This window comes from Grammomys surdaster, unplaced genomic scaffold (assembly GCF_004785775.1).
Source record: "Grammomys surdaster isolate TR1022 unplaced genomic scaffold, NIH_TR_1.0 139, whole genome shotgun sequence".
NCBI classification, from domain to species: Eukaryota; Metazoa; Chordata; class Mammalia; order Rodentia; family Muridae; genus Grammomys; species Grammomys surdaster.
Window position 1 is genome coordinate 17,947,737 of NW_021604597.1, and position 14,394 is coordinate 17,962,130.

The window sequence follows — 14,394 nt, forward strand, 5'->3', positions numbered from 1 at the left end:
TGGCACCTATTCAGCAGAATTGAGATGAAGCTAGATTTACTCTGAGAGTTCCTGAGCTCTGTGTTTTTGTAGTTTGGGTCTCCCAAGAGTTTCTATGAATGCTTCTACTAAAAACAGTGATGTTCTGCAGCGTCTTATGATGCATCTTTTAAGATTTGACAAAATCTAGGTGTTTCTTAGGTTAACATAGGCATATAAAAGATCAAGTCTCCCATATCCATTTCAACAGTGGAAAGAAGTCCAAACTATGTAATCTTTTACTTCAATCTTCTGGTCTCTGACTTATGTCAGAAATACTTACATGGGTGTGAACACATTTGTTAAAAATCTCAAATTCTGCTAGGTAAGAGCTCTGCCAAGTTTGCTATGACCGTCTCCCTTTTACAAGGGATCACCCAAAAGATCCCACAAACAAAGGTAGCATTGTAAACCTTCCTCCCAAAAGAAAACAGGTTTTCAGTCCAAATCAGTGGATGTTATCGGTAGTTTTCTCTTGTGCAAGATTAGATTCTACACTTACCCTTGACAGTTGATCTGAACTTCCTCAGAGCTAAGGTTCTATAAGTCCAAGACAAGATAAAAGGAAAAAGCTAGCTGAGAGTCATGTGACTCAACTGGAACAAGCACTGCACAGCAAGGGGATCCCCTATCCTACATTTGAAAAAATGTTTTAAATCCCAGAATTAGGGAAACAGAGACTGGCAGAACCCTGAGGCCTGCTGGATAAACAGTTTAACCTAATTGGTGAGTTCCAGGCCAGCAAGTGACCCTGTTTCAAAAATAAATAAATAAATAAACAAGGAAAGCAAAACAACAACAACAAAAACCCCAACGTGGACAGTGCCTAAGTAACACCACTCTCTATGTGTGCAAGTGCTTATGTGAGTGTACACACACCTGTACACGAACACACATGCTCAGGCAAGTCATGTAGCAAAATCTTTAGCACATTCTATTATTCAGAAGCAAATACAAGACTGTCCACGTCCAGAGTGAAGGGACATACACTCCAGAAGATGAGGCTAGGGATCGGGGCACAATTTGGAAAGCAGACACCATCGTCATAAGCAAAAATAAATTCAGATATGTAGAATTGATTATATTGATCCTTTCTTCAAAATCAAGACACAGTCCATCTCTTTAATCCCTTGGCTCAACAGTCTCTTTCTTATCCAGTTCCTTCCTTCCTTTGCTGTGAAAGAAAAGGAAGAGTGAACACATTTAAAATTATTTGTGGCAACTAGAAAGTTTTCTGAAAACCAGGATGAGTTGAATGTTGTAATGGGAATACAAGAAAACTGAGTTTACATCCTGGTAGTGGGATCCAGGGCTTGGTTGGCATTGTGTAGATATTCAGATCTGAATCACAGCCATGATTCTGTTTCTTAGTTCTGGCCTTAGGAAGTACCCATTACAGAGGGTAAAATGGTTGCTGCCCTGCGATATACACTTATCACAGCACTCCTCACCCACCTGGGTTGACAGCGTACTTCGTGGAGGAGTGGTCTATTAATGACCAAGTGGGCAGTCTCCACTCTAAAGTGATTAATAAACTGAAGAAAAGAATAGACTGCCCTGAAGAGATCAACGTTAGATTTTTACTTCTTTAATTTTAGGAAGCTTACAACACCACTTCTTTCTAAAATGTTTTTTAATGATCTTTGGATAACTAGCAAGTGCAGGTGCTCACTTCCAGAACACTCTAGAATGCTAAGACTCAGGGACTTAAGATCAGGTGAATTAAGTTCTCAAATGAAACATGTGGGAATACTTTACAAGCTTTTAAGATGTAATCTCTTGCTGTTGTGGTGGCAGTGGTGTTTGTGGTTGTTGTTCCTATAGCATCTAATATCTGGGACTCGGCTACCTATGCTGCAGAACAAGCCATCCCAAAGTTTAGTTGCCTATACAAATATTCATTTAGCAGGGCAGTGGTGGCACATGCCTTTAATCCCAGCACTTGGGAGGCAGAGGCAGGCAGATTTCTGAGGCCTGGTCTACAGAGTGAGTCCCAGGACAGCCAGGGCTATACAGAAAAACCCTGTCTCAAAAAAAAAAAAAACCCAAATATTCATTTAATCTGATTATATAGTTCAGCAGTAGAGTATTTGCCAGTTGGTTGTGTAACAGTTTCCCTTGGAGGTTGAAACACCAATCCTGCAGGAAGGTAAGCAACCTCAACACATCTTCAGGCAGCCCCTGAAACTGACTGGATTCACTAGGCTGCTCCTTGCCAGAGTAATCTACAAAAGCTGAGAGAGTCTCCTCAGAAGGAAGAAAGCTGAACTGCAAAGGAGACTCTCAGACAACCCCAGTGGCAAGGAAGACTCTGAGAAAAAAAGCTGCAAAGAAATCCTTAGACCAGACCTGTGAAGAAGCAGACACCAGGGCTGGAGAGATGGCTCGGTGGTAAAGAGCACTGACTGCTCTTCCAGAGGTCCTGAGTTCAGTTCCCAGCAACCACATGGTGGCTCACAACCATCTGCAAAGGGATCCGATGCCCTCTTCTAGTGTGTGTCTGAAGACAGCTGCAGTGTACTCATAGCAATAAAAATAAATAAATCTTAAAAAAAAGAAGAAGAAGCAGACACCAGCTGAGCTGTCTGGAAGAGGATTAGCCCAGAGTCATTTGGAAAGAACACTGCAACCTGTTTCGCAGGCTGTGCAGTATATTCCTGGTTCCTGGTTTTGAGAGCCATCCCCTATTCTGGGATGGACCTAGGAGGTACAGCTCTAACCCGTTTCTGCTCCTGTAAGTAACCCCAATAAAACTCATTGATTCACCAGGTTGGACTAGGGTGGTGAGCATGCTTTGGTCTGTAGTGAAATCACTATCTGGGGTGAGAAGACATGCTGCTTATCCCCAGGAAGAGGTTCATTGTACAACAGGCATGCATAAGGTCCTAGATTCAGTCCCTAAGTACTATAAAATCCTCCCCCCCTCCTCCTCCTCCTCTTCCTCCTCTTCATCATCACATATGTTTCCATTCTGAGAGTTGTTTGGGTGGTTTCTCTGGGTTTGTCTGGGCTCATTCAACAAAATTACATTCTGGGTAGGGAAAGTTTATCTCTAAGGGAGCAGATAGTAAATGTTTTAGGTTTTGTTTGTGCTATGGCTTGAATCTGTCATGTATATTACAGGCTTGGTACCCACCTGTGCCAATAGTGGGTTTTTTCCAGGTCATGATGGGAATGGTTTTTCTCTTTCACATTGTAGTGATGTACTACCCTGACTCAGGCACCAAAGAAATGGGACCAGTTGATCATACATGGGAATCTGAAAAGTGTGAGCTAAAGAAGGTGTTCCCCTTTAAACGCCTCAGCACTGTGTCATGTACTAATTCCCTCTACTGAGGAGTCAGCTGAACTGAAAGTAGCCTCACTCACCTATCTGTGCACAGTGTTAGCCTTCCATCCTCCGGTGAGTTAAGTTACCTGACTATGGGCCACATCCAGGAGAGGACAGGGAACAGTTGGGGTTTTTAAGCCATAGCCGTGGGAATCACACAGGGTCATATACACAACATTTCATCCAAGCAAGTTACAACCTCTCTCTGCCCTCCAGAAACAGACAAGAAGATGCTCTCAGGAGGGGGAGTTACAGTATCATGGCTGCAACACAACCAAGGGGCAGAATTCTACCCTGTGTTCAACCAAGGGACTTTAAAGAAGGGATAGTGACCTCCGTATCAGATTTGCCAGATTTAAATAACTTAAAACTACAACATAAATCTCTACATTTTAATTCTAATGCTAACTATTATCCATGTGCCTTTCCCCATACTGAATTGGCCTGTCATAACTGTGAGCGCTCACTTTTCTGAGTACAGGGGTGTGTCCTGAGTCTATGTGCTATCATAGGAAAGAAACCAGGGCCCTGCCACTCTGCCACAACTTGGAACATGTATCATAGATATGTAGGGTTCTTACTGAGACTTAATGAGCCTGAAAGACAGGTTATTTGCTTAGTTCACAGAGGCAAAACAAGTAAACAATCCACCATTACCTACAGACTCCAGAAGAAAAGCATGTACCAAGAGGTCACATTGCCTGCCCAAATATCATTGCACCAGTCAGATGGTTAAACAGCCTAGCAGTTTTTCAAGCAAACAACAGTTATATGGCCATGTGCTTCTTTGTAAGTTTAAACTATCCATTGAATTTATAGAAAATATTATATTTTGACCTTAGGTTTGCCTGCAGATGAAAATGAAAATGTAACAGTTTTTAATCTATGTAGCTTATGTGGCATGCCAGGATGGGTTCTGGAGAGGGGGTTTCCAGTGAGTGCTGCTGCTAATTGCTCAGTTGAATTATTCAATGCATATTTTTCCAAGAATCTCACTGTAACCCTGTCTTGCTTCACTTGATGGAAAAGTCTGACAATTTATTATTCTTAGAAGCAGCTGGGATGCACTCCTAATTGATGATTTGCTGTGTTATATTTCTTCCTTGACTTCTACATCTTTCATTCTCCTGAGCATTTGTCTCCAGTGCCTCCTGTCTCCCCGGACTGATGGATGGTAACATTCTATGCAGATGCAGACAGCATCTTCAGTTTCTCCCCATCTCGTTTTAGGTTACAAAATATGCAGGAATGATACTAGCATGTTCCTGACATTGAACCATTACCAAATGTTCATATGTATGGCAACAGTTGATTATTAATGAATCAACCAGATTTGATAGATATCATCCTTGCCATTTGGTAAATGAAGACATTTGCCATCATTATTGGTGTGTGTGTGTGTGTGTGTGTCCTGTAAGACTGCAAAATCGGTAAAGGCAACAGTACAGAGCAGAAATAAACCATTCTGGAGATGGTTTCAGAGAGTATCATCTGGCCATAGGATTCTTGGAGCTGGGGCTGTAGATGTATTTGGTAGAATACTTGCCTTGGATTTCATCTCCAGTGCTATGAAAATGCAGGTATGTCAGCACAAACCCAGCACTTAGAAAGTAAAGACAGGAGGATCATTCAAGGTCCTCCTTGTCCTCCTGTATCAAAAATTCCAACCTGGACTACATGAGGCCCTGCCTTAAAAAAATATGTAAATCTTCTTCTTTTCCACTATGACCCCCAACACACACACCAGAAAGCACATCTTCCATGTTCCCTGAGGAACTGAGAGCAAACATCTATGTACCTCAGACAGAGCACTCCTAAAGAACAACTCCAACCCCCAAAATGATTGCACTGAAGTTTAACTTGGCATACCAATGAGTTAATTGGGGTTACATATAGGGACATTGTCGAGGGGTTACATAGAAAAGTGTAGGTGACTCAAAGGCAGCTGTATCACTTGAAATGTTCTCTATAACATGGGTGACAGCTCATGGGAGCTGGATCTCTGAAGCTTCCTACTGGACTTATAATCAGTTGCATGCAAGAATCTCCTCTCCTCAGCAACTGCCATTTTCATGGTAATGATTAAAAACTAGCTCCATTTCAAACTAAGTTACTGTCAAAGAAAGAGGAAAGAAAGAAAAAGGAAGAAAGGAAGGAAGGAAGAAAGGAAGGGAAGGAGGGAGGGAGGGAGGGAGGGAGGGAGGGAGGGAGGGAGGAAGGAAGGAAGGAAAGAAGGAAGGAAGGAAAAGAGAGAGAAGGAAGAACAGTCAGACAGACAGACCAGAGAGTCAGCAGGACCTTATGTTTAGCATAAAAACTGTTAACTGTGGAATGTCTAGACCATGACCCTAAGGTGAGCCCCATCAGCCCTTGTGTCTTGACAGCAATGTAAAGAGGAGACTGATCTCAGAGGCACCTGTCTCATTTCCCCTGCTTGTGTAATTGCTATCTAAAATATTAACCACATGCTCACTCTGCTTCTGTAATTTCATTTTGATATGGGTCTGGGGGTCACTCAGAGATTTACCATGACCATGAATAAATTTTAATAAAAAGGCTTTTATTTATATACTAGCATCAGGCACCTGGCACCAGGACTGACTGAGAGCACCCCCAATATGCAGCATCTAGCCATATCAGCCCAGGGCTTATAAAGGCAACAACCCCACAAAGTTACAATATTGGATCTTGCAATTGTCTTTTTGAGCAGAGTAAATAAGTTTGGTTCCAAAAGCAGAAATAGAGCCGGGCAGTGGTGGCCCATGCCTTTAATCCCAGCACTTGGGAGGCAGGTGGATTTCTGAGTTTGAGGCCAGCCCGGTTTACAGAGTGAGTTCCAGGACAGCCAGGGATACACAGAGAAACCCTGTCTCAAAACAAAACAAAAAAGCAGAAATAGCAATTAGTCTTAAAACCTTATACTGTCTTGCAAGAAATTTGTCCAAATCAGTCAATTTAAGAATAGTCTTCGCTCTCGGGTGGAGTCTTCTGACAGCTGGTGGAGGTGGTCGCAGGAATCTCTTCGATTCAATCATGGCCTGTGGTCTGGTCGCCAGCAACCTGAATCTCAAACCTGGGGAAAGTCTCAAAGTTCGGGGAGAGGTGGCCCCCGACGCCAAGAGCTTTGTGCTGAACCTGGGAAAAGACAGCAACAACCTGTGCCTACACTTCAACCCCCGCTTCAATGCCTACGGAGACGCCAACACCATTGTGTGTAACAGCAAGGACAATGGGACCTGGGGAACCGAACAGCGAGAGCCTGCCTTCCCCTTCCAGCCTGGGAGCATCACGGAGGTGTGCATCACCTTTGACCAGGCTGACTTGACCATCAAACTACCAGACGGACATGAGTTCAAGTTCCCCAACCGTCTCAACATGGAGGCCATCAGCTACATGGCCGCAGATGGCGACTTCAAGATTAAGTGTGTGTCCTTTGAGTGAAGACAGCCAGCCCATAGCCCTCAATAAAGGCAGCTGCCTCTGTTCCCTGTAAAAAAAAAAAAAAAAGAATAGTCTTCAATGTCTGGAAAAAGGCGAAGCAAGCTAACAAGGTACAGCCTGTACAAGCTGAAGGTTTACATGTTAAAAGAGTTGCAAGTGTGTGTGTGTGTGTGTGTGTGTGTGTGTGTGTGTAATCTTAAAGCATGGTTACTAAAACCTTAAATGTAAACTATCACAATTTACTGCTGCTTGCTCAGAAACAAAACAAAACAAAAAACATGATAAAAAAAAATCCCCAGAGTTGCCGGGCAGTGATGGCGCATGCCTGTAATCCCAGCAACTGGGAGGCAGAGGCAGGCGGATTTCTGAGTTCGAGGCCAGCCTGGTCTACAGAGTGAGTTCCAGGACAACCCGGCTATACAAAGAAACCCTGTCTCGAAAAACAAAAACAAAAACAAAAAACAAGAACAAACAAACAAAAAATCTCCAGAGTTGAGACAACTGTGGTTTGTCCCTTTAACCACTCTAGCCCTTTTTGCAGCAGTTCTCAGAATTTCAAAAAAGGCTGTTTGTCACAATGTTGCTATAACTGAAACAAACTTGCTTTTTTTTTATCTTTTACATTTAAATTTTATTTTGTTTTGTTTGGGATTCTTTCTCTGGCAGTACCTTTTTGAGGCCTCAGTGAGATCCCTGGGAGACCCAGACGTAGGGCCAGGGATCTTGGAGAAGCCCCAAGACTTCGGAGCCCAGGGAGCCCACAACTGGGAGAAGCCCTGGTGGACTTTGAAGTCTGAGTCTTTGGTTGCCACAGATTAACTGTCAGGAGCCTGGAAAAGGTTCTCAAATAGGAGCAAGCTCAAGGTGGCCTCCTAGGCAGGAATTCAGACTGTGTCACAAATTTGCAAATTGAAACTTAGAATTGTCAAAGTACATCTGAAACTCAGAGCAGTTGGTGAGTTGTTTTGTTCTGTTTTGGAGTCTGGACAATATGGAGAAGTTTTAGGGTGGACGGGACAACATCGTTAATCCACCTCTGGGCAGAAAAAGAGATGCTCTCTTGTCCCCTTGGTTAGGAACTATTGGTTATGTGAGTGAAAGTAGCCATTGTATGCTTGTCTGCCTTGTCTCCTCTGACTACATGAACCTTCCATCTTTGTAAGTTACTGTTGGATGGATCTGTTTTCTGTGCCCATGTGTTTGTTGTAGACTTGGGAGCCTGACCAAGCAAGCTTGGAGAGAGTAAAAGAGCAAGCTCAGCTGCAGTGCTTGCTCCCTGCTAACCCATAGCTCCCCTTCAGTGCCCTCTATTTCTAGCCAACACCCTCTCTGTAATTCTGGCTGCTACTATCTCTGTACCACCAAACTGGAGCAAGACAGGTACCCCCAGAATGCCGTCCCATGGACACGAAAACCCCAAGTCCAGTTGGCCTTGTGTACGCCCACCTCATTGCACCCCCTCTCCCGTCCATGACTGTCTCTTGGGTATGGATTGTTTTTATGTATGTATAAAGCATTGTTTTATGTATTCTGTTCTACTTTATTAAAAGCTGGCTCTGAAATTGTGTTATGGACACCTAACCTATGACAGAGAAAGGAAAAACAAAATAAAATAGCTACAAAACGACAATTCCCAATGGGATGATTGCTGTGTGTCTTTTTTTTTTGTTTGTTTTATTTAAATCTCTAAAACTTTTACTCAAGATTTGTAAGTCTATTATGTAAACTTTCTATACTTTAAGATTTTTTTTTAAGTTCATTGGGTTTGGTTAATACACCTGTAAAAACTGTAACAAAAAAAGTTAGCTTCAAACTCACAACAAAAGAGCTGATAATTGGAAAACTATACATAGGTAATCTTAACTTACTACATTATACTGCATATGCAACTGGGGCTCAACCCCTGTTTGAAAACAGATGCTTTTTGTTTAAGAAATGTTCACTCTCCTTAGCCACCAGGGAAATGCAAATCAAAACTACTTTGAGATTCTGTCTCAGAGCTGTCAGAATGGCTAAGATCAATAACACAAGCTACAGATTGTGCTAGCAAAGGTATGAAATAAGGGGACACTTCCATTGCTAGTGGGAGTGCAGACGTGTACAGCCACTATAGACATCAATGTGGTTGTTCCTCAGAAAGTTGAAAATCAACGTACCTCAAGATCCAGCTATGCCACTCTTGGGCATATACCCAAAGGACACTCTATCCTGCTACAAGGACACTTGCTCAACCATGTTCATTGCTGCTTTATTTGTAATAGCCAGACACTGGAAACAACCTAGATGTCCTTCAACAGAAGAATGAATAAAGAAAAAAAAAGATCATGAAATCTGCAGGCAAATGGATAGAACTAGAAAAAAAAAGTAATCCTAAGTGAGGTAACCCTGACCCAGAAAGATAACTATAGTATGTGTTCCCTTATGTGTGGATATTAGCTGTTAAAGTAAATGAAAACCAATTTACAATCCATAGACTAAGAGAGGCTAGATATAAAGGAAGGGCCCAGGGGAACACGTGGATACTCCTGGGAAGAAGAAATGGAATAGATTTTGCAGATGAACCGGGGTGGGGAAAGGAATGGGAGGATCAGGTGGGGAGGGAGAGGGGAGATAGGCTAGAGGGAGAAAATGCAGAGAGAGACAGCAGGAACTGAGCATTTGAAGGTGATAAGGAAATCTAGTGCAGTGCAAAATCCTAAACTATCTGAAGGTGATCCTAATGAGGTCTGTATAATGGGGCCCTAATAGTGGGGGATACAGAGTTTCAACAGGCTACCTCTTGTTACTAAATGAGTCTTTTAGTATCAGGGCTGAGTTACATTCAGCTGAATTGTTGGCCAAAGGGGTCCCATGGAGATCCCTAAACAATCCAGTCTTTTGCTAAGACAATGGGTTAGTGTCTGCAAATTGACAGTGGGGCTCCATTACTGAGACCACACCCACACAACTAATTAAACATAGAGAAGTCAGGCCTTCACTCCTGTGTTCTAGTGTCACTGGTGTCAAAGTAGTCAGCAGGCTACCAAAGAGAAACATAAACACCAACTCAGCTACAAAAATCTTTGACCTACAATCTGTCCTGCCTGCAAGATATGCTTGGGCAAGGATAGCACAGAATTTGTGGGAGTAGCCAACCAATGTCTGGTTTGACTTACATAAAGCCCACTCCACGAGTCAGAACTCCTACCTGGCACTGCTTGGGTAACCAAGAACCAGAGACTAGATAGGCCAGAGACCTAGGGCGGAGCTAACCACTACTGGTCTTAAAAGTATATATATTAATAAATATGACCCGAGTAATCGTCTCACCAGCAAGAACGCACGCAGACACCAGGATCCTTCTGCACCAAGCATTTATTGTGATGAAAGGAGGAAGACCCTGGGCCCCGAAAAGGCACTGCTTATATACCCCTGGAGCGGTGTGTTCATATCTGATTGGCTGTTTGCTCAGGAACGCATATTACGCCCCGGGATGGGCCATGACTTGGCGCACTTTCACCACTTGCACATGCGCAGTCCACTTGTACTTGCGGGAGCACCAGATGCCAGCGCCATCTTGTAATGGCGAGTGCTGTCACCGCTCACCGCGGCTCTCTGCAAATAAAATGACTCCTAGTGATACTCAGCTCTGCTCATAGATCAGTGCCTTATCCAGTGATCATAAGAGAAGCTTCCTTCAGCAGCAGAAGGAAACAGAAGGAAACAAAAAAGGAGGTGAAAAAAGTCCAAGAACCAGACAGAATGGAGGACACCAGGAGAACAAGGCCCCGGAATTAACTAAGCAGGGTGGGTTTGAACTCACAGGGCCTGAAGCGGTAAGCACAGGAACAACAGGGGTCTGCACTAGGTCCTTGCATAAGTATTATAGCTTTTGTCTTAGCATTTGTATGGGTCTCTGGTTCCTGTACATGCTCTTGGGACACTCTTCTGTTGGGTTGCTTTGCTTACCTTCCATGTGATGATCTTTATCTGGCTATATTTTATTTTGTCATGTTTGGTGGTTATCTCTTTAAAAAAAAAAAGACTAGATAACAGTTCTTCTGGTTGTCATCTTTATCTCAAAACAATGTCATAAACCAAACCAAAATGATTGTCCTTGAATGTCCTCAAAATTGACTATCTGCAAACATCACTGCTTTGACATATGCAGAGATTTCTGAGTTCGAGGCCAGCCTGGTCTACAGAGTGAGTTCCAGGACAGCCAGGACTACACAGAGAAACTCTGTCTCTAAAAACCAAAAAAAAAAAAAGTTTAATGGCAGCTACTTGGTCAGTGCATTTCATATATGAAAACCAGACCTTGCTTTTTTAGAGCTCCTTGGTCACCTGGTAAAAAATGCAAACTCACAGCCAGGTTTGCCTTGCTGACAGGCTTCATATTAAAAGATGAACAAGTTTCAGTGTAACTTTTTACTATTTTTTTATTTAAAGCAATTTGCTTTACAATGACTATTCTCAGTAACAAACCATGCATCTCTCCAAATAAATGATTAAATAAAAAAGGCTTAAAATATACAAATGTAAATTATAAAAATATCCTAGTTAGTTTTATATCAACTTGACAAAAACTAGAATTATCTAAACAGGAGAAAAACCTCAACTGAGAAAATGCCTTCATAAGCTCTGATTTTTCTTAATTAGTGATTGATGAGAAAAGAGCCAGTCCATTGTGGATGGTACCATCCCTGTGCTGGTGGTTCTGGGTTCTATAAGAAGGCTGGCTTCAGTCGACCGGGTTCACCTGAAAGAGAGGCTGGGAAGGGACAGGAGGGCGAGAAGAGATGAAGCCAGGGCAAAGGTTTCTGATTGAGGCTCAATGCTTTAATATTCAGCTTCTAATTTAAAGGGGATAACCCACCCCCACCCCCAGAGTTCCTTCTTGCTTCATCCGGCTGAGGATGAGCGGAAACTATCCTGCTGGAGGTGAGAGGAATCCACACTTAATCGGAGATGTCAAGGCAAGCTCAGCAGGCAGTCTATTCTTCTCAGCTTGAGTACAGGGCAGTCAAGGAGGTGCCAAGGCTGGCAATGCCAAGGCAGGCAATGCCTCCAGAGTCCTATTGTTTGGTCTATTGTGGTAAACAAGGTCTCTCAGGCCTGCTCAAGGCTGGGGGAAGGGCACAACCAGGCATGAGGAGCAAGCAGTGAGAAATCCTTCCTGGCCTCTGCCTCAGCTCCTGCCTCCAGGCTCCAGGCCTGACATTTCTCAGTGATGGACTGATACCTGGAAGTATGAGCTGAAATAAACCCTTTCCTCCGCAAGTTGCTTGGTCATTGTGTTTCATCCCAGCAATGATAACTTGAACTAGGACAAACCATCTAAGAAAATGATTTAAAGATATGTCTCATTGTGCTAAAACCACCTCTGTCTAATCTACAAAATCCAGCTCTCTGGACAGAGGACAGAGGAATGTGTATTCATACTTTTAACCTAGAATCATTTTGGGGTCTCCAAGTTTTTCCTGTGGCTCAAAGTGTGAGTCCTCTCCAGTTGTCTAGATACTTGATAACTGCTTTTGCTATGACGAAGATTTCAATACAGATTTCAGACAATGGTAGTAGTCTCCTTTTGTAACTTACAAATCCATGTAAGCTTCAGGGAAACTCGGACCTACCTGTCACAGGTCAAATGATTCCAGATAAGTATTCACTCCTACAGGCTAGTGTTCTTGGTACCAGACAGTTCTCCACATGCCATCAAAAAAAAAAAAAAGGCTCTCTGCTCCTCCCTGTTCCAGAGATCACCGCATCTTCTTGTGCAGTGCCAGCCTCATCCGATAGACAAAATGGTGAAGGTCGGTGTGAACTTCATTGACCTCAACTACATGGTCTACATGTTCCAGTACGACTCCACCCATGGCAAGTTCAACGGCACAGTCAAGGCTGAGAATGGGAAGCTTGTCATCAACGGGAAGGCCATCACCATCTTGCCATCACCATCTTCCAGGAGCGAGATCCCGCTAACATCAAATGGGGTGATGCTAGTGCTGAGTATGTCGTGGAGTCCACTGGCGTCTTCACCACCGTGGAGAAGGCCGGGGCCCACTTGAAGGGTGGGGCCAAAAGAGTCATCATCTCTGCCCCTTCTGCTGATGCCCCCATGTTTGTGATGGGTGTGAACCATGAGAAGTATGACAACTCGCTCAAGATTGTCAGCAATGTGTCCTGCACCACCAACTGCTTAGCCCCCCTGGCCAAGGTCATCCATGACAACTTTGGCATCGTGGAAGGGCTCATGAGCACAGTCCATGCCATCACTGCCACTCAGAAGACTGTGGATGGCCCCTCTGGAAAGCTGTGGCATGATGGCCATGGGGCTGCCCAGAACATCATCCCTGCATCCACTGGTGCTGCCAAGGCTGTGGGCAAGGTCATCCTGGAGCTGAACGGGAAGCTCACTGGCATGGCCTTCCATGTTCCTACCCCCAATGTATCCATTGTGGATCTGACATGCCGCCTGGAGAAACCTGCCAAGTATGATGACATCAAAAAGGTGGTGAAGCAGGCATCTGAGGGCCCACTGAAGGGCATCCTGGGCTACACTGAGGACCAGGTTGTCTCCTGTGACTTCAACAGCAACTCACACTCCTCCACCTTTGATGCTGGGGCTGGCATTGCTCTCAATGACAACTTTGTAAAGCTCGTTTCCTGGTATGACAATGAATACGGCTACAGCAACAGGGTCATGGACGTCATGGCCTACATGGCCTCCAAGGAGTAAGAAACCCTGGACCACCCACCCCAGCAAGGACACTGAGAGCAAGAGAGGCTCTTGGTTGCTGAGGAGTCCCTGTCCCCAACACTGAGCATCTCCCTCACAATTTCCTTCCCGGACCCCGATAACAACAGGAGGGGCCTAGGGAACCCTCCTTACTCTCTGAGATACCATCAATAAACGTTCGCTGCACCCCCCCCCCCAAAAAAAGTAACCACAAACTCAGGAAGAAGACCCTTGATCTACAGTGGTTTCTCACTTCCAAGATATGCTAATGCAATGGTGGCCTAAAGCCTGTAGGAGTAACCATCCAATTTGATTTAAGGTCCATTTCATGAGATGGAACCCATACCTAACACTTTCGTGATCAAGAACCTGAGACTAGATAGCCCAGGGAACAAGGGTAAAACCAAATACTACTATTCTAAAAAAAGAAAAAGAAAAGTAGCAATAAAATGACCCCTACTGACATTCTTCTATATTCATAGATCAGTGCTTTGCTCAGGTATCATTCAGAGAAGCTTCCTTCTGCAGCAGACTAGAATAAATACAGAGACCCTCAAGCAGTGAGAGACCTTGGAGCACTCAATCCTAAACAGGTTATCTCCCTCAAATCCCTGCCCCCAGGGCTCAGAGAACTCTGTAGGTGAGGAGGCACAAAGAATACAAGAGCCAGAGGGATGGAGGACACCACTGAAATGAGACGTCTAAATCAACAGGATTGATGTTCCTATGAACTCACAGAGACTGTGGCAACACACACATAGCCTGCATGGGCCTGAGTCAGATGGATCCCGGAGCTGAAAGGAGAGTGGACATAGCACCCAACCCTAACCCAGAAGCTATCCTCAATTGATAACAATTTGCAAATGAAAACTAAAAGTTTTCT

The 14,394-nt window shown here is 43.9% G+C and overlaps 1 protein-coding gene across 1 annotated transcript; it reads left to right on the forward strand.

The window, feature by feature from the left end:
- Positions 1-6,342: 6,342 nt before the first annotated feature.
- LOC114617965 (galectin-1) lies at positions 6,343-6,850 on the forward strand. Its single transcript, XM_028763652.1, has one exon. It carries the CDS (start codon positions 6,383-6,385, stop codon positions 6,788-6,790), a length of 408 nt encoding a protein of 135 aa, XP_028619485.1. The 5' UTR covers positions 6,343-6,382; the 3' UTR covers positions 6,791-6,850.
- The last annotated feature ends 7,544 nt before the right edge of the window (positions 6,851-14,394 follow it).

Bases quoted from the DNA above. Each gene is read 5' to 3' on its own strand.
- LOC114617965 (XM_028763652.1), top strand. From the start codon at position 6,383: ATGGCCTGTGGTCTGGTCGCCAGCAACCTGAATCTCAAACCTGGGGAA.